This window comes from Haemaphysalis longicornis, unplaced genomic scaffold (genome assembly GCF_048455015.1).
Source record: "Haemaphysalis longicornis isolate Haplotype H1 unplaced genomic scaffold, Haemaphysalis longicornis Haplotype H1 scaffold_8, whole genome shotgun sequence".
Classification (NCBI taxonomy): domain Eukaryota; kingdom Metazoa; phylum Arthropoda; class Arachnida; order Ixodida; family Ixodidae; genus Haemaphysalis; species Haemaphysalis longicornis.
The window spans coordinates 58,352,556-58,379,200 of NW_027526445.1; the positions used below are offsets into that span (position 1 = coordinate 58,352,556).

Sequence of the window (26,645 nt, forward strand, 5' to 3'; positions counted from 1 at the left end):
CAAGAACTGCAAACCGACCAGTTCATTCTAGACACACGCGCGCGTAGGCGGCTTGAGCCCTATCTTGCCACAAAATCTCGCTTGTGGCGATGAAACTAGAGGAGTGATTATGGAAGCGAGCCCTTGACGAAGCCTTCAGAAGGGTGGACGGCCGTCAATCGCAACATGAGAAGGGGAAGCTTTCGTCATTTTTTGCAAGTCGACGGCTCAGTGTCACCCGCCTGCGCTCTTTCCACAGAAACACGACTTCGCGCGTATCCTATCGTCTGTGTGAGAACGTAGGGCTTCCGTTGGGGTCGGACGATATTAGGGCGGATACTTTTTTTCTGCGCAGTAGGACGTACACTGGAGGCAGTGCACCTCGCTGAGAGTAACCGCTGGAAAGGCAGCGAAGTTTGGTCGTTTACACGTAAGTATTGCATATTTACTTGACTAGAACCCAAATAGCATCGAGCTAAATATCTATTTTCAATCGTGCTAAACAATTTATATCCCTACGCTCTTTAAATTTTTCAAGAAAGGAAGTTAGAGGCGGAGAATATCAAAAGCTAAAGCTCACACTTCACTGTTCCTACTGTGTCCCAATTTTTTAAATTGTTACCAGAAAAGCAGGTACAGAACTAGGACGATAAGATCATCGCTTTTGGATATTTAGACAAATTGTTTTCAGGAATTTTCAACAGTGTCATGCGTAAAAAATGCAGAGATACTCTTTCATAAGTGAATTGAGTTTAGTACATTTGCTGCTCAAATTTTTTCGTACCAAATTTTTCTTGTAGTTGGCTCCGCACAGTGAGCCTATCACAGCCTAGTGCGGACGTCGTGTCCTCGTACAATGTTCCCCTTCTCATTTCCAGAGCTTGTTTTCTGTGCTATCTTATTATGAGGTAACGGATTTTGGATGTTACGCATTGCAAGTTAACGAAATGTTCCTTGGGACACATAAGATCTTTAAATGCGCTGCTCCGCCAATTTTTTCTTGTTTTATTTAGCTCTTACAAAATTTTCGCGTAGAAGCTGTCTTCAATCTGAGAAAACGACTTTTCCGAAGTTATTCTCGCTACCGGCGCAGAATCAACCAGCCGCGAGAGCGTTTGGGCCCGAACTGAATTTTATTCCTCCAACGAGAGCCCACCTGAGCACGCGCCTCGTGGTTCCGCCTTCGTCGTCGTCGTCTTGGCGCGGCGCACCTGCGCCGCTACAGGGCTCCTCCCCGTACAGCCGGAGACCGTTGTTCAAACCCACGTGACCTTTTTCGACGGTTGAATGTGCAAATTCCGAGGCATGGTTGTAGAGACAGGGAAGGTCTGGCTGGGTCACAGAGAGGCGACGTATGCGGGCTTTACCCGGTCAGTGGCGACGACGTCTTCGCAGCCGTTGATGAAGAGGGTGAAAGTCTTCGGGTGCCGCTCGATGACGCGGTATGGGCTGTCGAAAGCGGGGTGAAGGGTCGACGGGCAGCGTCGCGGCACACAAACACTTGAGTGCAGGGGGAAAGGTCCTGGCTCGCGAAGACAGAGTGGTGGCTTCGCTGTCGAGGAAGTACGGGCTGGATTTGCTCGAAAAGGTGATTGAGGTCAGCCCCTAACCGGCAGGGTCCGAATACCCTTCAGCAGGCGGAGGTGTGGAAAGGTCGCCCGGTAGAGAAAGACGGCAGCCAAATACCAGCTCGGCTGATGTGAAATGAAGGTCATTCTTAAAAGCCGAGCGTAGTCCGAGAAAGACGAGGGGAAGGTGGTCGGCCCGATGTTCCCTTGGCTGGTACGTGGTGACAGCAGCCTTGAGTTGCCGGTGTAAACGCTCCACCATACTGTTGGCAGACGGATGGTAGGAGGTGATGTGTATGTGGCGTACTCCCAATATGGCAGCCACAGCGTGAACAGGGTGGATAGGAATTAACGCCTGCGATCAGTGGTGACAACCGCAGGACAGCCGAAACGGGACACCCAACACCAACAAATGCTGTGGCGACTGTTTCCGCCGTGATATCAGGGATCGGGATTGCCTCTGGCCAGCGCGTGAAGCGGTCCACGCACGTCAACAAGTAAGTGGCGCATGGCGACGGTGGCAGGGGGCCGACCAGATAAATGTGCATGTGCGCGAAACGGCTGTCCGTTAGATGAAATGGCGAGGCTGGAGTGACTGTGTGCCTTGTTACCTTGACACGTTGGCACTTTAGGCAGGTGCGTGCCCACCGGCGGACATCGGCATCTAAGGAGGGCCAGAACCACCGAGCTGTGACGAGGTGTTGAATTGCTCGGATGCCAGGGTGACTCTTGCCGTGAAGGGCGTCGAAAGGGCTCGACGAAACGCCAGTTTGTCTTTTATGTGATTGTGCCTTCGGTAAACGCGAACGCACATCTGTGAAAGTCAGCGTGGAGGAGTCAGAGCGGTGTAGCTGGCACTCAGTGTCTTGTTCCAATGCAGAAGCAAGCTCTCCCATAGAAATCAGTTGGTGTGAAGACTAAAGGGCTTCGACGCGAGACAGCGTGTCAGCAGCAGTGTTCATCGGGCTGCTGACATGGCGGAGATCTCCAGTAAACTCCGAGACGAAGGAGAGGTGTCCGATCTCACGCGAGGAGTACGAAATGTGGTTGCGCTGGAAGGCGAACTTCAGGGGCTTGTGATCCGTAAAGGGGCTTGTGATCCAGGGGCTTGTGATCCGTGATTGATGGAATTTCACAAAGGGGCTTGGGGTGCGGCCTGACCCCGGCGACCATTGCCGGTAATGCACTCCGTCACCAGAGCAGGATTGGACACCCTGGTGTAGTAACGGCCACAACCTCCCATGAATACGCCAATTAACCCTCGGCCCTCAGTCCCCAGTGGCTGCGAAGCAACTGACCACGGCGGCGGTCAGACCTGTGACGCAGCAGAGGGTGCTAAGAATCCCCGGATCCGGACAGGCCGCCAATGGAATCTGAACCTGGCAATGTTTAACGCGCGAACCTTATCTAGCGAAGCAAGTCTCGAGGTGCTGTTCGAGGAATTAGAGGGCATCAAATGGGATGTAATAGGGCTTAGCGAGGTTAGGAGGGCAGGCGAAGCCTTTACGGTGCTGAAAAATGGACACGTCCTATGTTACCGTGGTCTAGAGGACAGACGAGAACTGGGAGTGGGATTTCTAGTCAATACAAGCATAGCTGGCAACAGAGACGAATACTATAGCATTAATGAAAGGGCAGCAGGTCTTGTAATTAGGCTCAATAAGAGGTACAAGCTCAAGGTGGTGCACGGCTACGCGTCCACACCCAGCCACGACGACCAAGTAGTGGAACGCTTCTATGAAGATGTGGAATCGGCAATGGCTAAAGTAAAAACACAGTATACCGTAGTTATGGGGAAATTCAATGCTAAAGTAGGCAAGAATCAGGCTGGAGAGAAGGCAGTTGGGAACTATGGTCTGGGCTGTAGAAATAGCAGGGGGGACCTACTAGTTGAGTTTGCAGAACGGAATAACCTACGCATAATGAATACCTTCTTCTGTAAACGGGAGAGTCTGAAGTGGACCTGGAGGAGCCCGAATGGGGAGCACAAAAATGAAATAGACTTCATATTATGCGATAACCCTGGCGTCGTGCAGGATGTGGAAGTGCTCGGAAGGGTAAGGTGTAGTGACCAGCGTATGGTAAGATCTCGAATTAGGCTAGATTTGAGGCGGCACCGCAACAAGCTAGTACGAAAGAAGCCGATAAATGAGCTAACAGTAAGACGTAAAGTAGAAGAATTCAGGATCGCACTGCAGAACCGATATTCCGCCCTTAACGAGGAAGCCGAGCTTACGACACATGAAGCCAGCGACAACCTTACAGGCATTATCACGGAGTGTGCCGTAGAAGTCGGGGGCACTATGGCCAGACAGGATACTGGTAAACTTTCACAGGAGACTAAAGATCTAATCAGCAAACGGTAAACCATGAGAATCTCTACCACAGCTGACAGAATAGAACTAGCCGAGCTCTCGAAGTTAATCAGTAAGCGTAAGACTGCTGACATACGGAAGTATAATATGGAGAGGATCGAATAAGCTGTAAAGAACGGAGGTAGCCTGAAAGCAGTGAAGAGATATCTTGGCGTGGGGAAAAATCAGATGTTTGCACTCAAGGATCAGCAAGGCAATGTCATCACAAAAAGGAATAAATAGTCACAGTGGCCAAGGAGTTCTATAGGGATCTGTACAGTAGCCGGGACATACAGGATAATGCCGAACGAGACAGTAGTTCAGAGGAGATAGACATCCCACCAGTAACGACCGAAGAAGTAAAAAAGGCTTTGAAAGAAATGAAAGGGGGCAAAGCACCTGGTGAGGATCAGATAACAGTAGACCTCTTCAAGGATGGAGGAGAAATTGTACTTGAAAAACTGGCACACCTGTATACGCAATGCCTAATGACGCGCAATGGTACCGGAGTCTTGGAAGAACGCGAACATCATCCTAATCCATAAGAAAGGCGACATGAAGGACTTGAAAAATTACAGGCCGATCAGCTTACTGTCAGTCGTCTACAAGGTATTTACCAAGGTAATCGCTAACCGAATCTCTGCAACCTTAGATTTTAGTCAACCCAAACAACAAGCAGGGCTCCGTAAAGGTTATTCAACAATGGACTATATTCACATGATCAATCAAGTGATAGAGAAGTGCGCTGAGTATACTGAACCCCTATATATAGCCTTCATAGATTATGAGAAAGCATTTGACTTGGTCGAAACCCTAGCAGTCATTCAGGCATTACGGAACCAGGGGGTAGATGAGCATTATGTAAGAATACTAGAGGATATCTACAATGGGTCTACATACAGCTACCATCATCCTCCATAGGGAGAGCAGAAAAATACCTATGAGGAAGGGTGTCAGACAAGGAGACACAATCTCTCCAATGTTATTCACAGCATGCTTACAAGAAGTATTCAGAACGTTGGATTGGGAACAGGTGGGAGTAAGGGTTAATGGAGAATACCTCAGAAACCTCAGATTTGCTGATGACGTTGCCTTGCTAAGTAACTCGGGAGACGAATTGCAAAGCCTGCTTTCCGCACTGGGCGAACAGAGTAGAACCGTGGGCCTGAAAATTAATATGCAGAAAACAAAAGTAATGATCAATAACCTCGGGACAGCACAGCAGTTTGAGATAGGTGGCGAGGCAGTGGAAGTGGTAAGCGAACATATCTACTTAGGCCAAGTTGTGACCCCAGATCCCCACCATGAGGCAGAGATAATAGAAGGATCAGAATGGGGTGGGGTTCATATGGCAGACATACTCAGATAATGAATAGCAGCCTACCATTGTCGCTGAAGAAGAAAGTGTATGGCAGCTGCATCTTACCGGTACTCACCTACGGGGCAGAAACGTGGAGGCTCACCAAGAGGGTTCAACTTAAATTGAGAACGACTCAGCGGGCAATGGAGCGGGAAATGATAGGTGTAACATTAAGGGACAAGAAGAGAGCGGAGTGGGTCATTGAGCAAACTGGTGTTAAAGACATATTAGTAGAAATTAAGAAGAAGAAATGGACGTGGGCAGGGCATGTAATGCGGAGGCAAGATAACCGCTAGGTCATTAAGGCTAACAGAGTGGATCCCTAGAGAAGGCAAGCGTTGCAGGGGGCGGCAGAAAGTTAGATGGGCAGATGAGATCAAGAAGTTTGCGGGGATAAATTGGTCACAGTTGGCACAGGACCGAGGTAAGTGGAGAATAATGGGAGAGGCCTTTGCCCGGCAGTGGGCGTAGATAGGCTGGTGATGATGATGATGATGATGATGATCTATAAAGATGTAGAAATCCCTGCCTTCGAGGAAATGCCGGAAACGTTTGATGGCAAGGTAGCTCGTGCCAGCAGGTGCGGTACCCTGTCTCAGCAGGTTTCAGTTTGTGGGACTAGAAACCAAGTGGTTGCCAACCGGAGACGAGATGCTCGTCCCCAGCACCGACAGCCACGCTGGAGACGTCGGTGACAACGCGAAGTCGAGCGTCAGCAACGAGGTGTAAAATCGTGGCAGTGTCGGAAAGAACCATTTTCACAGTATAAAAGGCTGACGCTGCTTGCTCGCTCCAATCGAAGTGCTCTGCAGGTCCTGTCTTGGTGGCCAGCAGATCAGTGAGGGGCTAGACCAGTTCGGCAGATTCGGTAATGAACTGCCGGTAGAAGTTTAGCAGGCCAAACAATCCTTTTAGCTTCTTAATTGAGGGGGGCTGTGGAATATCCTGGATGGCCTTCACCTTCGTGTTGAGAAGTCCGATGTTCTGTGGAGTGACCAACTGGCCCACACACTCGATGGTCTGCACGCCGAAGACACAGCTTTGGTGGTTTATGACGAACCCATATTCGTCAAGCAGAGTGAAAAGGGCTCGCAAGTGAACTTCGTGCTCGGATGTTGATGAGCTTGTGATTAAGAGGTCGTCGACGTAGGCAAAGACAAAATCAAAACCCCGGGTAAGCGCGTCGATGCCACCTTGAAAGGTGTGGGCAGCGTTACGCAAGCCGAAGGGCATGCGGACACATTCGAAGAGACCGAATGGTGTAATGATGGCCGTCTTCGGGATGTCTGCTGGCAGCACACGTATCTGGTTATAGGCTTTGACCAAGTCCACCTTACTGACGATCTTGCAGCCTGCCAGATTTGCGGTGAAGTTCTGCAAATGCGGGAGGAGATACCCATCCGGCAAGGTGATCGCATTAAGGGCACCGTAGTCACCGCATGGCCGCCAGTCACCGGGGTTCTTTTTGGGTGCCATATGCAGGGCTAACGCGTAGTCGCTCAAAGATGGACGGAAAATTTCCAGTTCCAGCATGGGCTCGAACTCTAGACGAGCCATGGCATAACGCGATCCGGCGAGAAGACGCGCTCGAGCGACGACAGGGGGTCCTTTCGTGACGATGTGGTGGGTGTTGGTGTGCTTGGCGTGTGGTGGGTGATGGTGGGAAACTCTGCAAGTATTTTCTCGTACTTGGAAGATGGCACAAACGCTCGATGTCCGGTCGCCATGTACCGAAAGGCTCGTCGCCATGTACATGAGGCGTTGAGAGCGCACGTCCATGGCCAGGTTGTAGACAGCCAGGATATCAGCACCGAGAATGGTCTGCTTGATGTCGGCAATTGTGAAAAGCCATCGTAAGGTGCGACGAAGGCCAAAAATTCGCTGTGAGCGACCGCCGGCCTTAGGTGTTGATCGGCGAGTTGTTGACGAAGATTAACAGGGAGGTCATTTCTCGGCGTCGTTGGTCTAGCGAAGAGGCCGGTATGACGTTGACCTCTGCTTCCGTATCGACCAAGAAGCGGTGGCCGGCAACTTTGTCGGTGACGTAGAAGAGGCGGCTGACTCCATGACCGGGTTCACTTGCCTCCGCCAGTGTCCGGTCTCCTAGTTTCCCGTCCATGAGTAAGGCTTGCTGCACCTGCGGGCGGCAGTGTCGAAGGTACGATGATACCAACAAACGCCCTAAGGGCCAGGCTCACCGCGTGTTGCGGAGGAGCGATGTTGAGAGCGGGACGGGGATGGGGAGTACCGTCTGTCACGGGATGCACGTCGGCGTCAGTGCAAGATGGATGCGAGAGATTACAACTGATGGCTGATTTTATCAATGCGGCTGTCACGTCGACCAAGCCTGGAGTCGTCCCATGAGGTGGAGGGCGTATCGGCGTCTGCGGCGATGCTTGGGGACCGGTAATACACCTATATCCGGTCATCCAGTTCCGCTAGTTGGTCGAGTGGCATGTCAGCGGCTGCCGTAAGTACGAATACCATGTTCTGTGGGAGGCATTGAAGGAACAGCTCCAGAAGAAGTGGATTTCTGAGGTCCTGGCCATTATCGCCCAATAGCTGCCGCATGCAATTTTCAGCTTCTTCGTGTTCAGAAGCTGCTGCAACCTGCTGCGCTCCGACTCCGACTTGCTTTGGATGATCCATGCCTTTAGGTGGTCGTACGGCTCTTGAGGATGTGGTGCATAGAGGATGTCGGCCAGCTCCTCCACGATGCTGCCTGGCAAGGAGGTCAAGACAGCGTTATATTTCGTCTCCTGGCTAGTGATGCGAAGCAGAAGAAAGCGCACTTCGACTTCCGTGGACCATGTCCCTAGGTTCCGAGTCGAGAACGGGGGTAGAGCAGTTCTGTGCACAGCCGCGGTTGTAGCGTGAGCAGGGGGAGCTGTTTCATGTGCCGGCGGAGCTGATTCGTGTGCACCACCGGGCGGTAGTTGGCCCGCAGAATCCGGCGAGGCCGAATGGTATGACATGGCGCGGTCAGAAGAGGCGAGTTCGGTTTACGACACCAATTTATGTCGCTACCGGCGCAGAATCAACCACCAGCGACAGCGTTTTGGCTCGAACTGATTTTTATTCCGCCAACGCAAGCGCATTTGAGCTTGTCCCTCGTGGTTCCGCCTTCGCCGTCGTCGTAGTAGTATTGGCGCGGCGAACCTGTACCGCAATATTATCAACATTGTGATGTTATTCGAAAAATTACTCATCGATGGTCATACAGAATATACTCAACAAAGGACATTCGGATGCATTTCCTAAGTACGTGTCGCATGGCCACAGAAAATTGTATGGCATTTGTTGTGACACGATTTGGACTTTCTGATGGTGTATAGTAGTAAAGCCGCTGACAATATTGGCCCTGCAGGTGTATCAGCTATATTATTTTCAGAAATTAAAATCTCACAAAAAATTGAAAGTGTCAATGACTGTAGTGGCCACCTTAAAACCTACGCTGAGCTTGCTACTTTTCAAAGTTTTAGGGACCCAAGACAATGCGATTGTGTGCTGCAACACCGAAGAAAAGATATGGTTACCCACAATAAAAGCCCCTTGGAGACCATTGTGATAGATCTAGGAGAGAAAAATCAGTTATTATGCCAAGATTGCGTTCTTAATGAGCTGTTTAGCACGGTTCTAAGGTCGTTTAGACACATTCCGATAATTTTTGGTTTAGATCATGTTGCGAATATTTCACTTCTGTAATATGGATGACACTCGGGCAACAGCGCATTTGATAATATAGGAACGAGATAGGCATGTCGAGCGGATATGTGGATTATCGCAATGCATACGAATTGCGTACCAGTCAATTCGCTGAAAAATAAATCGATAAGCTTTGATAAATCACAAGAAAATAATTATCTGGTTAATAATATTGTCTTTAATTACGCTCCACTCCAGATAAAAAAATTATTCGCGGAAGTAATGCCTAAAAATAGTCATGGACAAAGTGACCTTATTTGTGAGCGATAAGTGGACTTTAATACAATGGAGCGCATATGAATGCACTCATGGTAATAGAAGTGCAGGGCATCTTCCAAAAAATTACGCCCACCTCCCCTCGCGGGAATCCTGGTGTGATGCGACGCTGAAGGGGGTTCCATTGTGCGTTTCCGTTGGGTCGATTACTCGAATTGCGTGAGAAATCGTCGAGTAATGCGAGGGAGAGAGAGAGAGAGAGAGAGAGAGAGAGAGAGAGAGAGAGAGAGAGAGAGAGAGAGAGAGAGAGAGAGAGAGAGCAAGCGTAGCGCGGACGACCGTCGACTGAGATACCGGCCGGAGCGCGGCACTCCGGCAGCGCAGCGCGTAGCGCAGCTGCCGGAGTGCAGCGCGCCCGAAGGAGAGGAGACCGCGGAGAGAGAGGGCGCTGCACATGCGCACAGCGCGCTTGCGCTGCGCGCAGGGCCGCGAGCAGTTGTTGGGAGAGAGTGTTCGCTATCGGCCATATCGTCGGAGAGAGAAGAGGAGGAGAGCGGAGGAGAGACGCAGCTGTGCGGACGCGGACGACAACGACGCAGGAAGTGAAGAGCCGCCGGCAAGAGATGCTCCTCTCAGCGTCGCATCTAAAAAACCGAACCTTTACTTCAAGCACTAAAGTAGGAATTTCGTACAACTTTTAACATTCCCGCTTTGCCTTCATTTTTGGGTGGACGCATACCAGTGGGTATACCTCCTTGCAACACAGAGGAACACCTAAGATAAAATAACGACGGTTTCGGAGTTTCGTGGTTCAAGGCAAACGAGAGCCGAGAGCGCAATTAATCTATCCTAAGAGTTAAGGAATTGTAAATCTAGGTTAACATTATTGTTAAGCATTAAAATTTTTCACACCAGTTATATACTGTCAGATATCAAATAGTCTTGTGTTTACCCGGTTTTTTTATTCCAATATTTATATCACATCTGAGTATCAGAAAATTTACCAGCAGCACTGCATTTTGACGAAAACAAACTTCAAAAGATCGAAAGTTACAGCAGTAAAACAACTTTACCATTGCGTTAGTTGAATTATTTTTGTAATACAATTAATGCAGTGAATACACATAAAGAGCTATTCATTGTACTGACGCGAGAGGAAATTCTATATAATTGAATTTGTGCTAGTTCCGAGAGCCTTGTTGGTGCGAACAAATTCCGCTTCTACTTTGGGGTTGGTCCAGTAGCTCTTGTGGGTAAGTTGTTATTGCGGGAAAGGTAACGCCGATGAACCCCCCATACGCGTGATAATGAATTAGCTTCGTGGACTTTCTTATAATATGGACAGATTGCGTGCTACGCTAGGATCATAACAGTGAAACAATACATTTTAAAAGGGGGTTTCAAAAACGACTTCTCTGAGTATGAACGTTCGGATTAACCGGAAATAAATATTATAACCACCAATATAAATGGACGTCAGTTCCACAACCCTGGCACAAATGTTATGTCCTCGCGAAATTTGTATAGTAACTCTGTTTTAATTTTACCCACCCCGTACGAATATATTAAATTCGGCTGGTTTTCTAAAAAAACACGTGCAAGAGCTACTTGATATAAATATATTGGATTTACTAGAACTCTGTGATGTCTTATACAAAATATGAATTTGTGCCTGTTTGCGGCAACGATACCAACAGTTTCTGCTTTGTGATAAGTTCGTTATACGCAGAGGTAGCAAATTCAAAATTCTGTCCGCTAATATGTCACCACCCATCTTGTTTGTACTAGTACGTATAAAGTTACTTTCTGCTGCAAGTGTTCTTGGGTATAACTGCATTTTTGCATACCTCCAGAAATACCCAAAAATGTTGTGTAAAATTTGCCCGTACTGCTTAGCGGTCGATTTTATCCAGGCAATGCTTTCCCGCGTAACCCTTAGAAAAAATCTTTAAGAGGGCATGCAGGGTTCGATCGGCAAAATTAACGACATTTAAATAGAATTTTCAAAAATCCTACATGCATTATATTGTGCCGCATTGAGCAAAGCGAGATACAGGGAAACCGAAAAACAATTTAATATTAATAGACCGGGTTCATTTTGTGGGGGGCGTAAGCCCAGATAGCCGAAGCATACTGTAGCGTCAGTGCATCAGTGTTCGTTTATACACGAGAAAAAAGCTACTGAAGACCGGCTCCCAGCGGATGGGTGAGGAAGAAGGGCTAAGGGTCCTCCGCACACTCGCACAAGGAGTGGTAGAGGCTTTCGAGGTCGTGGCATCTCGGACACTCTGCGCAGGGGAAGAGGTACTGGTGGGAGTGCTGTTGTGTGCCAGGTGAGAAGGAGTGGAGTTGTAGAGTGGCCAATATCTGCTTCCTCGATTCTAACTTTGAAGTTGGGCAAGGGCAGTGTTCAGCGGGTGAGGCGGTGATGGTGCGTGATGTGCTGTGATTGCTTACCCCGATATTTCGGGTGCTCCATGCGTAACGCCAAGAGAAGTGCTAGCCCGGGGAATTAACGCTCGCGCCTGCTGATTAGCCACGTTGTTGATTTCAATGCCAGTGTGAGCGGGTGTTCTTAGCAGCATAACGGGCTGGCAGGGAGGACTTCTTAGGAGAATTTTTAGCGCCGGGTATAAGACGCTGCCCTTGTCATAGCATAGTTGCCTAGAGCCTTCTGTGATTACGATCAGACTGTTGTCGGTGCTGGAGTCTTGTTTATGTCTAGAGGCAGTGCTATTTTTTCTTGAGTGGTGGCATTTGCCATGAGTATTGAGGCTTAGTTGGTTCGTTCTGTTTCATGGGAGCAGGCGATGACTGAGACTGCAAATGCCGATACGTCGGGGTAATGTGCCGTACCACATAAGCCGGTGCTCATCTGGTGGGTGGAGCTGCGAGGGGTACAGCGAGCAATCTTCCCCGTATGGAAGGTCGGGTGCATGTTTCTCGCGAGAGGTTTGCGAAAATTAGGTAATGCCATGATTCATCTCATATAGAATATTTCCCGCAGATGCCTCACTTACACGTTATGTACAATGATAAACTACTCTGTGGGTTTGCATTTCTGTTCCATCGTACTGCCTATAAATTTGAACTTGCGGATCCTCTGTTCTTATTTGATTTCAGTTCAAAGCTACCAAAAGAGATCCTGCCATGATTCGGCTTACCCTTTGCATTTTCGGGGTGAGTGCCTTTGTGACTTATTTAGCAGGCAGCGTTTTGTAATCTTCAGAGCCAAAGAACTAAATTCTCTCGCAAAAAACATTAACAGTAATAAACGCTAAGATGTGTGAAACATAAATGCGAATATTTGAAAGAAACTTTAAATAGACCAGTATTTTCAATTTTGTAAAACCTGTATTCAAAATAAAGGGCACATATGAACTCAGAATATTCTGATAATGAAACTAGACTGATTTTGTGGTAAACTATTACCCAATATTCGACAAATGAAATCGAGACATGGCCACTGGTCATAAAAACCTGGAATGAGGCACCACACTGCCACTTTCGATCGTACTCCTACATTTTGTAACAAGACTCGTGTTTCTTTTCAGATATCGGCAATCATTGGGTTAACATATGAAGGTCAGTAACAATATTCACTGAAAGTGTGTTTAGGCACACCTGAACAGACCTCATTACTTCACGACTCATAGAGTCGTATTTGCGCGTTCGAAGAATAACCGAGCAATTCAATTTTCCCTTTCTTTATCTAAGGGTATCAACATTTTATAGCAAGGGTTTCTATGGTGCTCTTCTATGTTCCATGGTACTCTTTCCATGCACAGTTTCAATCGAAGCCGTGGCCGTAGAAAGAGCCTCTAAATCTGTTATTCAGTGTAAAAGCATCGCGTTTACATTGTGCGTGTGCGCATGCGCGGCGCCAATGTTTTCCTAATTTTGCTATATGGACTGGAAACTTTGCTCGGATTCGATGTTTAGTGCGCCTCTTCGTCGCTATAGGCATTGCACCCGCTGTTCCAGCATCAATACGATCTATCATTCCTATCCGTTGGGGGAGGCGGGTAACTTTGGAAGCGTTAGGGTTGAAGCCGCTTAGCGAAGTAGCTAGAACAAAATTCTATTGAGGTATTTTCTACTTGCGTATTGAGAAGTGAAATTTAGAACTGTATATCGCTGGTGCGGGGCATTGATGGGGCAGTTCTTCTGTAGACGAAACAGAAAAAGGGGCATACGCAAGAAAACAAAAGAAAATGCATTTTATATGGCCTCAAATGATTGTATTTGTAAACTAGTTATGAACTTATAACCATATATATTCTTCCACCGCGGGGAAGTGTACGCCTTTTACGCCGCGTTTCCAGGATGTTCTCGTAGATTTCACGCCTTGTATATTAAACCAATGTCAGTTCGAATGCGCTCCTTCTCTCCCACGATTCCTTCCGTTCACTCAAGGCCGACGGTTATGAAAGGCCGCTGGTATTCTTCAGGGCTAAGGTTTGCATCCTGCGACACGTCTAACCAGTAGCACAAATGAGGCGTTACTCAACCAATCTAATTCACGCCTATAAATTCTACCCAAATGAAAATGTGCACCGATGCGATTAGCTAAAATCACATAGCAAAGCAAAGTAAGTCACAAAGAAGGTTCGATTCATGTATGCAAAAGAACATGGGGTTTTATCTCTTCCTGCCTATAAGAGGTCCGTGAAAGCTCCAGCTTTCTCCTAAAAAGTCCGAAATGAATTACAAACCTTACAGTGCTCAATACGGAGAAATAATATGGCAAAATTACTTTCATTTAAAACGAGACTTCTATTAGCTCGCGAGAGTAAAAGAATAAACGTCGCATGCATTTACCACAGATCCCGCTATTGGTTGCCTTGTTGACGGTGTTTGCAACGGAAGTCCCGGAAGCCCGTAATTATTAGGTAAAGTTTCCCGGTGGTCGGTATACCATGAAATAACGACAACGACAAGAGAATAAAACACAAATTAAGACTACACTAAGCGCTTCGTGTAAAAAATCCTCCACCCTACGCTCAGCTTGATTGTTCTCGCAAATAAGGAGAAGCACGAGACGTGTTTGTCAGTTGAAAGCTTTCCTGTTGTTTTAGGCTGCCCTTGCAGGTAAAAGCACGCTTTCCGCACTAGACAAACAGAGTATAACCGTGGGCCTGAAAAAATGTGCAGAAAAGCAATAATGATCAATAACTTCGGGAACACACACCGGATTCAGCTAAGTGGCTGGGAAGTGGAAGTGGTAGCGAATATATCTACTTAGGCCAAGTTGTTAGCCCGGAGCCCAGCTATGAGGCAGAGATAATTAGAAGAATAAGAATGGGGTGGAGTGCATTCGGCAGGCATTCTCAGATAATGACTGGCAGCATGCCATTGTCCCTAAAGAAGAAACTGTATGACATCTGGATCTTAACTGTGCTCACCTACGCGGCAGAAACATGGGGGCTTACTAAGAGGGCTGAACTTAAATTGAGAACGACTCAGTGGGCAACGGAGCAGAAGATGATAGGTGTAACATTAAGGGAAAAGAAGAGAGCGGAGTGGGTCACGAAACAAACGCGTGTCAAGGACAAATTAGTCGAAATCAACACGAAGAAATGGACATGGGCAGGGTATGTGATGCGAAGGCAAGATAACCGTTGGTCATTTGGGGAACAGAGTGGACCCCTAGAGAAGTTAAGCGTTGCAGGGGGCGGCAGAAAGTTAAATCGGCCGATGAGGTCACGAAGTTTGCGGGGATAAATTGGTCGCGGTTAACACAGGACCGGGCTAATTGGAGATTCGTGGGATAGGCCTTTGCTCTGCAGTGAACGTAAATAGGCTCAGGAGGAGAGGGATGATGATGATGATGATGAATATGATGATGATGTAGGTAATCGCTTTAGTTCCCTGGGACATTTTACTTGGACGATCCTTGGACGATTTCTCGACATGGTTGAAAGGCTTTCATTTTTTCAGTTTTCAAACGACAGGCCACCGCCAAAGCTCTAGCCCAGCAGTAGCACTTGTGCTTTCAGGTGCAAATCGCTCTGCCTTTTGGGCGGATATCTTGCTATTGAAAATCTGCCTTTTCACCCGCGTGATTGTCTCATTTCAAACAAATAAACCAGTGTTCTTGTTTTTTTTTTTCCTTAAAGATATTTTGCATTTATTTGAGGGCTCGAATGTGCCAAAGCTGTTTCTTGTGTTTGCGCTAAAAGATATTTACAGGTGTCAACCATGCCACTCTAAATGTAGAACTGTCTTGTTCACGTATACATACTACCCATGACAAGGACAGCATGAGAGCGGTGCATAAAAAACCATAGCGTTGTGTTCAGTTCATCGAATTTTGGGGTGATTGACTTGAAAAGCGAACACGCCCGTGTGTTCGAGATTTCAGCGCACGTTAAAGATCCCCAGCTGGTCAAAATCGATTCGCAGCATCCCACTACGGCGCACCTCATCGGCTGTGAAGAGTAGGGGCGTTAAACCTTACAATAAATCAAAAACGTTTGGGGTGCAGGATACAATCTTCGGCATCAAAACGCTATGTACGTATCCTGGTAACGTCAATGATAAATATTCTGGGCAGTCATAAATACAGTGAGTACTGAAAGCTTCCTAAAAGTGCGGTTTTTAGGTGGTGGTTTGTACTTACGGAACGCAGCTGTATAATAGTTAGGGCCTTATGGAACGTCTTTTGTCCAGTCTGTAAGCTTATAATTTCTCAGAACGGCGTTCATTGGTAGCAACAGTCTCAGACAAAAGTTGTCGATTTTCCAGAATTGTCCGTTGAGTCTCTGATGTAGGTTGATTTTTTGTCCTTTTTGGGAAAAAATAGTTTGCATGCCTAAATGTGCTTCCGTGATCTTAATGTGAAGGAGTCGCTTACTGTTGTGGCAGGTACCTTCTATTTACACCTCCACACGTTTTCACAGCACTCACTAAGAGCAGGTTCGGTTTCATGGTAGTATATTGAAAACGTTTTCAGCGCAGAAGAACCATAATGGCAAGGATGAACGGAACAACAGCGATGGCGCCTTTTTACAACTCTGATCAAAGAACCCCGTTGAGCGGATACTAATCAATTGTGACGAGAAAAGACAGAAAATCACAACACTAAACACATAACAAGGTCGTCTCGTTAGTGCCGCGTCTACCAGGAATATGAACACAGAAAGCAAACCGCTGCTCCAAGTCTGGTCGGCTTGTTCTAAACTCGTAAACACAGCTCCCGCGAGTCTCTGTTTGGCTGTATATATATGAAAAAAATATATAATATTCAAAGTATTCAAGTCCTAATGAGCAATTGACTGCCTTTCGGCATCGGAGTACCCTTGCTCTAAACTCGTGTCTGTCCCAAACACCTGAACGAGCGTGTAACCAACGCAGAACCTAAACTAAACCCTTGTTAAAATTACAAGAAAAAGGTAGTCGTCATACCATGCATTCTGAAAATGTCCCAACGCCTCAAAAAGATTGTACGACGTGGAAAGTAAACGTTGTGCTTTGTGCTCCAAAAAATTACTATTTTTGTGCAAGTGTATCCATGATGACACGAGGAAATTTTACACTTCATCTAAAATGCAATCAATGCGCTAATGATTGCACAGGTTAGGCAGGCCGAAGCTCGAATGATAGGCTCAACGAGCATGACTTAAACGTGAATAGAGCAATACGTGGACATTATAGCATTCACTGTTGTTACCGCAGCGGTACTCTAGGATATAGGCGTACCGTATCTATGTCAGGCGTGAAAAGCACGTACATGAGAATATAGAGGCTGCAGAAAGAGCAAGGCCACAAATGCAGTTCCTCGGGGCGGCTTTCTGCGTGCTTTCACATAAAGGACAAAATATTTTTCCGAATTCATTTCTCGTTATCAATCGTTATCTCAGTAGTATCTTGACTATTTAGGGAGTGCCCGTGTTGGTGTTTGGTGTGTCCTTTTCGCGTTTTGTCTCTTTTGTATTTTCTTATCATGTTTGTTGCATATCAGTTTTGTGTGTTTCCTCTATTAAAGTTATCGAGAGGCAGCGCCTGTGAACTTTTTTTCGTTTCTTTTTGCTTGTTCTGCGCTGTATAATGTTTCTCCCGATTAGCCAAATTCCCCCCCCCCCCTAATATATCTTTGTTCATTATAACTCGCTAAAAATACTCCTAATCCACTTTGTTCTATTTAACATCAAATATTTCGTCTTAGTGCACCATAACAAACTCCAGCCTAAGCTTAATTTACTTGAAGCTATCCTATTCCCCCTGACCCATATTATCCCATTTTCATCTAGCTAAATGCCTGCCTCAACCTTCCTCCACGTTAACCTATTTTGTTTACCCGACACCGATACCTACTTTACTCCATCATTACTCATTTATTCGCTGTCAATCAATTATAACCTATCATTCTCGCCTCAAGATTGATAACAATCAATCGCTTATCAACCATTACTCTATATTATTCAACACCCGTCACTCCTGAGAAAAATTATTCCTCTCAAATCATTGCAGTTGTACCCCAATGTTACCTTCTTTGTACCTATGTTTGATATATGTTTTATATCTGATATATAAAATTTATATTTCAAATGAAGAATTGCAGCTAAATCGCGACATTTTAATCCCTTTTAATGTGATCTCATTCATGTGATCGGCTTTACATAAAATCTAAATACGTTGTACACGAGCACATTTACCTTAATTAGACATCTTGATTGACCTCGTTCCCCCCTGCATCCAGAAATTCGTCCATTGGTTTTCGGCATAACCGTATAGTCACTCATGTAGATGTAGTTCAACCGTAAATGTGGACATAAAAAATGGCTGCATCTCCAATCCGTGGATGATGGCGATGGTTCGGAGTACGGGGACTCGAAATGACATCGAAGTTGCGCCCCGAGCGACATCCCATTTGCGACCCTACCGTCATTCAATTTCAGCTATGAGTTGCACTTTGATTATTCCCTAAAGAAAACTGCAACTTACGGCTGAAATCGAATTTCGCTTGATTTTCGCTTGATGGTGGTGTGCGCACGGATGGACACGGACGGACTTTGGGAGGTGCTAAGGTAATCCGCACTGTTACAGGCGAGGGAGTAAGCTCTTTGACTTATGGGTACAAGCTCACGCTCGTAGCGCAATGGTGAGATGACTGAAATTAACTCTGTCTGTTCTACCAGACACAGGTTCCAATCCTACTGGTGCCTGTGTGACTTTTTCGTATTGTAAACGGACGTAAAAGCAGCCATGGCAACCGAGATTTACCCGGGGTCCTCGGGCTCCGTACAGCGCCGCACAAACGGGGCCAAGGTGGTGGGTGCGTTCTAGTTTTGCCGGCCTAACTTCTCACATTTGCAGTGGTTTACTGAGCGAAATCTGTGTTGAAAACACGCAGTTGCACCCCCATACATAATTCAGGATATCCTCAAAAAGAGGGATCAGCTACAAATGTTCTCCCCGAGAGAAAATCGGTGCGGCTTTCACGTGCTGTCAACGCGCTACCGTTTAGTAGACGACCCCGCGAGAGCTGAGATACTGGAGCCACTCAGGTAAAGCGCGTGGATTAGATCGCAGAAATATTTGTTTTATGGAATTATCTTTGTTGAAAAATTGTGGCCATCCCGAAATCTGCAGAAATAGCTGTTATAACAGCTTCCATGCGTTGTCATATGCCTATACGTTACCACCATCTTAAGGAGAGTTAATGTGCGCTCATTCTGGAAACTACAAAGTGCAATTTAAATGATTAAACAAGTATGTTCACAAATTTCATCATTCCCTAAAAGCATATAAAAATGCAGAAATGCGCCAATTCGGTTTTCTGTACTTGAAAAAAACTTCCCCAGAGAACAGAGAACAAGGGACCGAGCAACGTGACAAAAATATGCAATCTTAAGGAAAATTCACTATCGGCATGGCAAAAAGGCTTGGGTAACTCTGACACTTTCCGCCTGTGCGTAAAATTCCAAATTTATCGTTTGCGAAACGAAGATTGTGCGTTATCCTCGTCTCGGGCGCACTTTACTTTGTGGTGTAATCCAGGAATATCCGCAATAAACAACAATTTTTTTTGTTGGCAAGCATATTTACGGGCTCACTGCTAATACGGACTGCTAGCCAGGTGATATTCGTTGGTAACCACGGCAATATTATGAAAGAACATAACAGAAGGTACATCAGTGAGGAGCGCTTGCGAGTCAGGACTTGTGAAGTATTCTAGAAATTAAATCAAGCTACAACGACGTACACAAACCTAGTCATTCGGTGAAGGGAAATTAGGGTAAGTAAAAGTCTACGGTAGAACAAAGTTAAGGGTATTTTCAGCAGGAAGAAATGTGAATACACCAGTGCCTCCCTTTGCATCTGGTAGTCTATTAGACCGTACGATGAAATAGTAAGTGTTGGGAACACATCGAAAGCCTCTGGAGGCCTCACGTAAAAAAACAAAAAAAAACTTTGTAGAAATTTTCTTCATCCTGGTCAGCTTTGAATCATCATAGAAGAGCGTACGAATAAGCAGCACACGTTAACACCAATTCTTCACGAAGTTGACTCGAAGACAAATAGCAGAAAGGAATCAGACAGTATCGTTTTGAAAATGAGCTTTTGGGAGAACTTTGATGCTTCAGGTACGTGATATCGCTAAAAAATCTCAGTTTCGAGAAGATTTGTAAAAACCATTTTTCAGATAGTTTTCTAACGTCGTTCCGTGTACACCGCTCTGGTAGAAACATGAAATATTGCAATGGCCGGTTATGGCAGGCATACTACACGGTGTTAAAAACTATTGGTCTGGCTCTTCACAGTAAGCTAATAATGCCAATGCGATGGGCGCTTGCCCTTCTACGCTAGCCATTGATCAAAAAGCGAGATATTTTAGACAAAGTGTCAGCTAGACAGCCTTAACTGCACTTAATTGGTCTATTCATCCGCTCTTGAAATAACCATGCACGGAATAGAATCAGATGCTAATCATGTTGCGTTTGCTGTAAAGAAAAGGAGAGCGCTAAATGGCGCATGTACAAGCAGCTATGTTTTGTCTATTCAATTTGGGCATTCTCTATTACATTTCCTGCTTATTGGTATGTTTTTTACGTAATTCTAGTGCACCATTTCTAATGCCTGACTCATTTTTAAGAAATCTCTTATGCTCATTCTCTGAAAATATGCATCTATAAAATTCCTATTCAAAAGCACGTTCTGGGGCCATACATCTAAGAAAACAAGAAATGGTCTTCGTCAAGGCTAGGCTCATTCAACATCTACTCCCTAACCGAATTAGGCGTTGTTCCCGCGCAGTGTCCATTTAAAAGCAATATCTGGCACACGCATCTTCTCCTGCATATCTACTCTTGCAATAGCACTCTACATAGTACTCCTCCCACTGAAAACAGAAATAATGTGCCGGGTGTATGTGTGGGTGACGCGAATTTCCCCTTGGCTTACAGCGCACAGTTATGTTTAGTTTGTGGGTTTGAACGCTTTGTAAGTTACGCTATGCACGTTGAGGTTCACGATAATGGATTTCTTGACGCTATTACGTTGACCCAAAAATGTACGCAGAAACTATCCCAAATAGGTATTCATCCCAAACGTTGGTAACAGTGCTGAGAATCTCTTGTCAATATGTCCCACAGCTTCCCTTACTTCCGTTCGCCTGACCGACTGCCAACGGCGTCGAGAAAGGGAACAGCGGGTCACGCAAAACCTTTCTCTGGGTCTCCTGGTTCCTGAGTGCGACGAAAATGGCGAGTACCTCTCAAGGCAGTGCTTTGGACAGGCTGTTCGAGGGCCTCCCTTCTGTGCCTGCTACGACAGAGAGTTTGGGCAGATCAAGGGCCCATCTAGGAAAATCGTAGCCTGCGACTGCATTCGTGCACACCACGAATGGGAGCACACACGTGGTAAGCAGCGCAATCGTGCGTTTTTTTTCGTCACTTTGTACCGCACATCTCGTAACATTTTATTGCAGTTTCAATGCTGGCCGGTCCTACACTTCATGACCTTAAAACGGTGGTGTGCATTACCCTGTATGCAGCTACAGTGCTCACGGCGTAAAACCCACAGAAGAGATATTACTACAAGAATATTCACCAGTGGTCAGATACTGCTCCAAGTATTAAAAAAAAGCATCTATTAAAATTTTCTAATTCTACGAACGCAATTGTAGCTATCAGGTAACTGAACTCAAATGTGGTCTGCTGTTGTGCTCCCTGTCGTCGAGAGGGCACAATTAGCGTTGAACGCACTCCCGAAGTCGAGCATACGTAAACAAACTTAACTACCAAGTTTGTTAAACATTCGCGAAGGAACCGCATCATAAGAGGAGCATACCCCACTCTGATGGAGGTAAAACGACTTTGCAGAAGTTGTAAACGGTATTGTTAGTCTTTGTGACGTCTATTCCATGTTCTCTTGATGCTATGTATATGCGATATTAGAGAGGCTTATTTGTTGGTAGGCTGTGCTTGTGGGCGTATATGGGGGGGAATGTTCAATAAAGACGTGGAATATACACGCAGCCATATATGCTTAACGCACTCGGTTACTTCTTTTAAGCTTTTATCCACGCTTTGTTTAGGAACGTACGAAGTACCGACGACATGTAACAAGGCTGTGCTGCAACCTTTAGTGCTGCTTTATTGGTTTTTATTAGTTGCAAATAACTTCTCGCTCTTTCCTCACACACCGCGTAATTTTTTTCTAATACAACGTTCATCGATTCCATCAGTACTTCTGTGTGCTTGTCCGTGACAATGTATTTATTTCGAGATAACGTGGTGGCCTCGAACTATGCGAGCCCGAAGAATAAAACCAATTCCTTTGTTTTTGGGTTTTATTGAAGTATTATCTTCCACGTCATTGTCTATGATCGAAAACATGGCTTCAAAGTAACAGCAGTGAAGTGTGAAATAAAATAACGCAAGCACGGGAAACAAACAATGGTGACTACTTCAACACACTGAATGAAATTGAAATTGTACTATTTTACGTACACTGATGAAGATGTCTTCCTTGGGTAAGTCGAATCTATTCACGAATATACTGACGTATCACGCCGCCCGTCTCTAGCATATAGTTTCAGCATTTCTGCGAGATGGGTTGTTACTTAGCTTTATACAAAGACTATAAACGATGCGCAAATAATTGTGCAGAAAAATTTTAAGAATAATTTCAGACGAAACCTGTTTAGTAGAAAAGTGTGCAATAATCTCTGTATGTTCGGTATCAGATCTGAAAATAAAAAAAAAACAAATCTTGCAATTGGAGCGTATCCTCTGTAGTTAAAATCCGTAATACGACTTCTTCGCTTGAAATTGCACCCAGCTCCAAAACCGAAGCATAGTAGAGATAAAAAATTTTGTGCGCCCATATTCTGGTAGACCGGTATTCTGGAGGTCGTGGGTTCGGATCCCAACCGGCGGAAATTTTTTTACCACGTTCTTTCTGACTCAAAAAATTCATCTGTTTCTATTACCCCCCACAACCACCCCTTTGCTTTACGAGGTTTTCTTTACTGCCAACCCTTATTTTCTGTCTTATTCCACCGAGCCCCTCATTTCCTCATTTTCTGATTCGCTATATATATATATATATATATATATATATATATATATATATATAAATATATATATATATATATATATATATATATATATATATATATATATATATATATATATATATATATATATATATATATATATATATATATATATATATATATATATATATATATATATAGTAAGGAAATGAGGGGCTCGTTGAGGAAATACAGAAAGATAGGTCGGCAGTCTACAATGCCAAAGGAGGCATAGGGGTGTGGTTAGGCTCTTTTCTTTTTAACTACGGTTAATTAAGTAAACATTTTGTTTAAATATACAGAAGAAAGAAAGAAAGAAAAACACGCGCCAGAGTGGGGACCTAACCCACGCCTTTCGATTACATGGGTTCGGTCCGAACCCCGGACCGAACCTCAATTCGTGGGTTCGGTCCCCACTCTGGGCGCGTGTTTTTCTTTCTTTCTTTCTTCTGTATATTTAAAGGGGTCCTGAAATACTTCCGCCGATGCATGGATCTACATGTAACCAAATAAGACAATGTATTAGCAATCTCCTCCCGCAAGAATTTTGTTAAAGCGATGAGTATTAGCTGAGAAATCGTAAATCAAAAACCGCGCATTATCGTCGCGCCGCGTTTCCTCCTCTTTTCAACTGTTGACGGCGCGCGAGCACTGCCTCCCATGATGCTGCGCTAGTCAGCGGTGACGTACTTCCGCATTACGCTCCTCCGACGGCCGTCTGCTACGGGCAAGTTTTGTTGACACCATGAATTCCGCACTCCGCTCAAGGATGGATAAGCGAACGAAAAATCTGGCCGCATGTGTGCGGTGGCCTGGCCTTGCCCTTTCGCGGTGTGCGTTGCTGCAGTGCAGCACGTGACTTTTAATCGGCGGCGAACTCGCAGCCGCTGGGGAGGATCTTGCGCTCGGTCCCTTTCATGCACCGCGCACCGTTTATCCAAAAAGCACCGTATCAGATGTGGCCCCGCTGGTGCCGGGTCTTATTTTGCGGTGGTGGTAATTCCTGCCGGCGCCATGTGAAAAAGACATTTTAAGCCGATACAGAACCCGTGCACAAAACGCTTCAATCATCTGACCAGTTCAGCTTGGGGCGACGCGTGGTGGAGAGCGGCAACGTTGGCAAAACATGCTCCGGCGCGGCTCTGAGCTTTCTAGCGCTGGAGCGAGCACCTTTCTTTGACGATCTCAAACATCGGTTGCCTTGGCAACAAGGCACAAACCGCCCCAGAGGTCAGTTACGGTTGCGTGATCCCGGTTCAGCTTGGGGCCCCACCTCGCGGCATATGGGCACTGCAGGCATACTACTCACTCTCATTTGGAAGTGCGAGATGCGTTTGGCATTACAGGAGGCGATGGTGTGTGTGTTGTGGACGCCTTTGTTTCGCGATGAAATGCGACGTTGTGCTTCTGCGGGTGGATAGTGCTTCCCATGGCCTGGATTATCTTTCTCGAGCGACGTACGACTCAACCTCGCATGGGGTATGTGCAGTGTGCGTGGCTAAAAGCCATCTCGGCTTGCGCGCCAGAGTTAAGTGACTTGCTGTTCGTCCCCGCAAACCGCGCGCGAGGTGAGTGCCGAATTTACGAGGGGCAGGAGGAGGCAGCCCATCGTCTGTCAATCGCGGTTCAGACTTGCAACGCATGTTGTGACGTTGTGTTCGTTCGAAACGCATCTCTGGATTGTTTTGAAGTGGAAAAAAATGTATCCGTCAAACCTGGGCATTCGGCTCAGGGCGTTCTCTGCGATTGCACGAAAGAAGTGCCACGGGGCTTCAACGCTTTCTTTATGGGACGTACTCCGGTAAGAGAATATACATGTCGTGTTATGGCCGTGTTGCATTCAATACGAACGGTTAAGCGTTTGTTTACACTTGTTTCGTTTGTCGTAAAATGTCCAAGCACTCCGGCACTACGCTGGCAGATCAGCCGGCGAGTCGACGCTGAGCAGACGACTCATCTCTTTGCCGGAAGTGCGCGAAAAAGCCGCCCAATAGCAGGATGTCTAGCTCATGACGAACATCGGGGAATCGATGATGTAGACATGTGAAGATGGCGGCGTCCAAAAACACGAAGGAAAGGGTGAGAAAAAAGCGACAAACTTCGCAACAAAAGTGTGAGCTTTCCGCTGCGCGTAAAAGAGTAATACTTGGCCCAGATGACCTTGACGACCCAATCTAACGATTGCGCTACTTCATTTAGTGTGCTCAAAATGCCTTTCAGGGCCCCTTTAAAAAAAATGTTTACCTAATTAACCGTAGTGAAAAAGAAAAGAGCCTAACCACGCCCCTATGCCTCCTTTGGCATTGTAGACTGCCGACCTATCTTTCTGTATTTCCTCAACGAGCCCCTCATTTCCTTACTATATTATTCTGCGAAAGCCTAGCGAGGGTGTCGGTTCTGGCAGCCTTGATGCCTAGGTAGCATAAGAGGGCTTCCCGCCAGTAACCCGCTCATGACAAGCTGTAGACGTTCGAGTCACGCCCCGGGGGTTGAAAAGAAGGTCCCCTTCTCCCCGTGTAGTCAGAGTGGCGCTGGCCACCACCCTCAAGAGTCAGATACACTTCTAGTAAATATAATTAGCCCAGAAAGTGAAGGAGAACACAGTCGCCCAGATAGCCGAATTGGTAAGGCATTCGAGATGTAATCGAAAGGCGTGGGTTCGGTCCCCACTCTGGGCGCGTGTTTTTCTTTCTTTCTTTTTTTCTTCTGTATATTTAAAAAAAATGTTTACTTAATTAACCGTAGTGAAAAAGAAAAGAGCCTTAGCACACCCCTATGCCTCCTTTGGCATTGTAGACTACCGACCTATCTTTCTGTATATACAGGGTGATCAAAGTTAAGTCGACAGGTTTTTTATAAATTAGCCGCTGAGCTGTACGAGAAGAACACCTCTGCTGTAAGGTTACGTACCCAGGGGGACACAGATTGAGGTGGTAAATATTGATGTCGGTGGCTTAATTAACTAAAATTGCATAATTAACTTTTTAGTGACTGCAGAAAACCAACATGTTTATATTGAAAAGTTGGGCGCCATCGTGTTTCTACACAGTTTCATTTGGCAGAATTTTTCTAGCGCATCTGTAATTCGAGATATCGAATTGAGAAATTTAATTGCCGTTTGCGTGATTACGCATGCAAGGCGGTGGCAGCCGGCGCAAAGCTCCTCCCTTTCGTGACGTACCTGCTGCGTACGAAGTTTAGTTTGACAACGGGGTGGAGGCATAGGCAAAAGCGATAAGTGGCACACTTATTGCTTTTATCGTCTTGGCTTTTGAAGTCAAAGAACAGCAGTGTGGTGTGACATGCGCAGTGACCTTTACCGGGTTACAGCTGGGAGCGGAAGATAATTTTACGGCACATTTTCAGTGCGGTTTGAAACCGCTGTGGGAAATTATCTTGTCAGAGTGTTAGCTTCTTGACCGTGGCCTGATGCTTTATTAGCGCTGCCCGTCGAACGACAATCAAGAAAAGCGTTGAGACCCGCTATGTTGCAATGGCTGCTTCCACCGGCACAAGGTATTCAACAGAAACAAAAGTTGACGTGGTACTTGCAATGGCCAAGACGGATGAAAACGCCCTGTTAGCGGCGCGGCTGTACGGGGCTCGGTACCCACACCGTCCACTTCCGTCTAGGTCAACGTTTATAACCACGTTCCGGCGATTTTGCACAACAGGCTCTGTCCACCGTCAGCGTCAGAAGAGTGACACCGTCATCAATGAAGATTTCGAAATTGATGTTCTCGCGTGTGTAACGTCTATGCCAGAAATCAGCATCCGACAGATTGCCAACGAGTCAGGACGCAGCTTCGGAACAGTCGCAAGAGTGCTAAAAAAGCATGGGTTGCATCCGTACCATGTTTGCCTTCACCAGGACCTAAGTGAGGCAGACTTCGAAAGGCGGCTGGACTTCTGCAATTGGG

The 26,645-nt window shown here is 46.2% G+C and overlaps 1 protein-coding gene across 1 annotated transcript in view; it reads left to right on the forward strand.

Annotated features, from left to right (window-relative positions):
- The first annotated feature begins 360 nt into the window (after positions 1-360).
- Positions 361-26,645, forward strand: part of LOC144148851 (U20-hexatoxin-Hi1a-like) — a 29,737-nt gene continuing 3,452 nt past the window's right edge. Inside the window, exons 1-4 of the mRNA XM_077680373.1 lie at positions 361-409; positions 12,306-12,362; positions 12,737-12,767; positions 20,780-21,046. Coding sequence (XP_077536499.1) covers positions 12,333-12,362; positions 12,737-12,767; positions 20,780-21,046 — 328 coding nt within the window. The 5' untranslated portion in view covers positions 361-409; positions 12,306-12,332. The remainder of the gene's footprint in view (positions 410-12,305; positions 12,363-12,736; positions 12,768-20,779; positions 21,047-26,645) is intronic.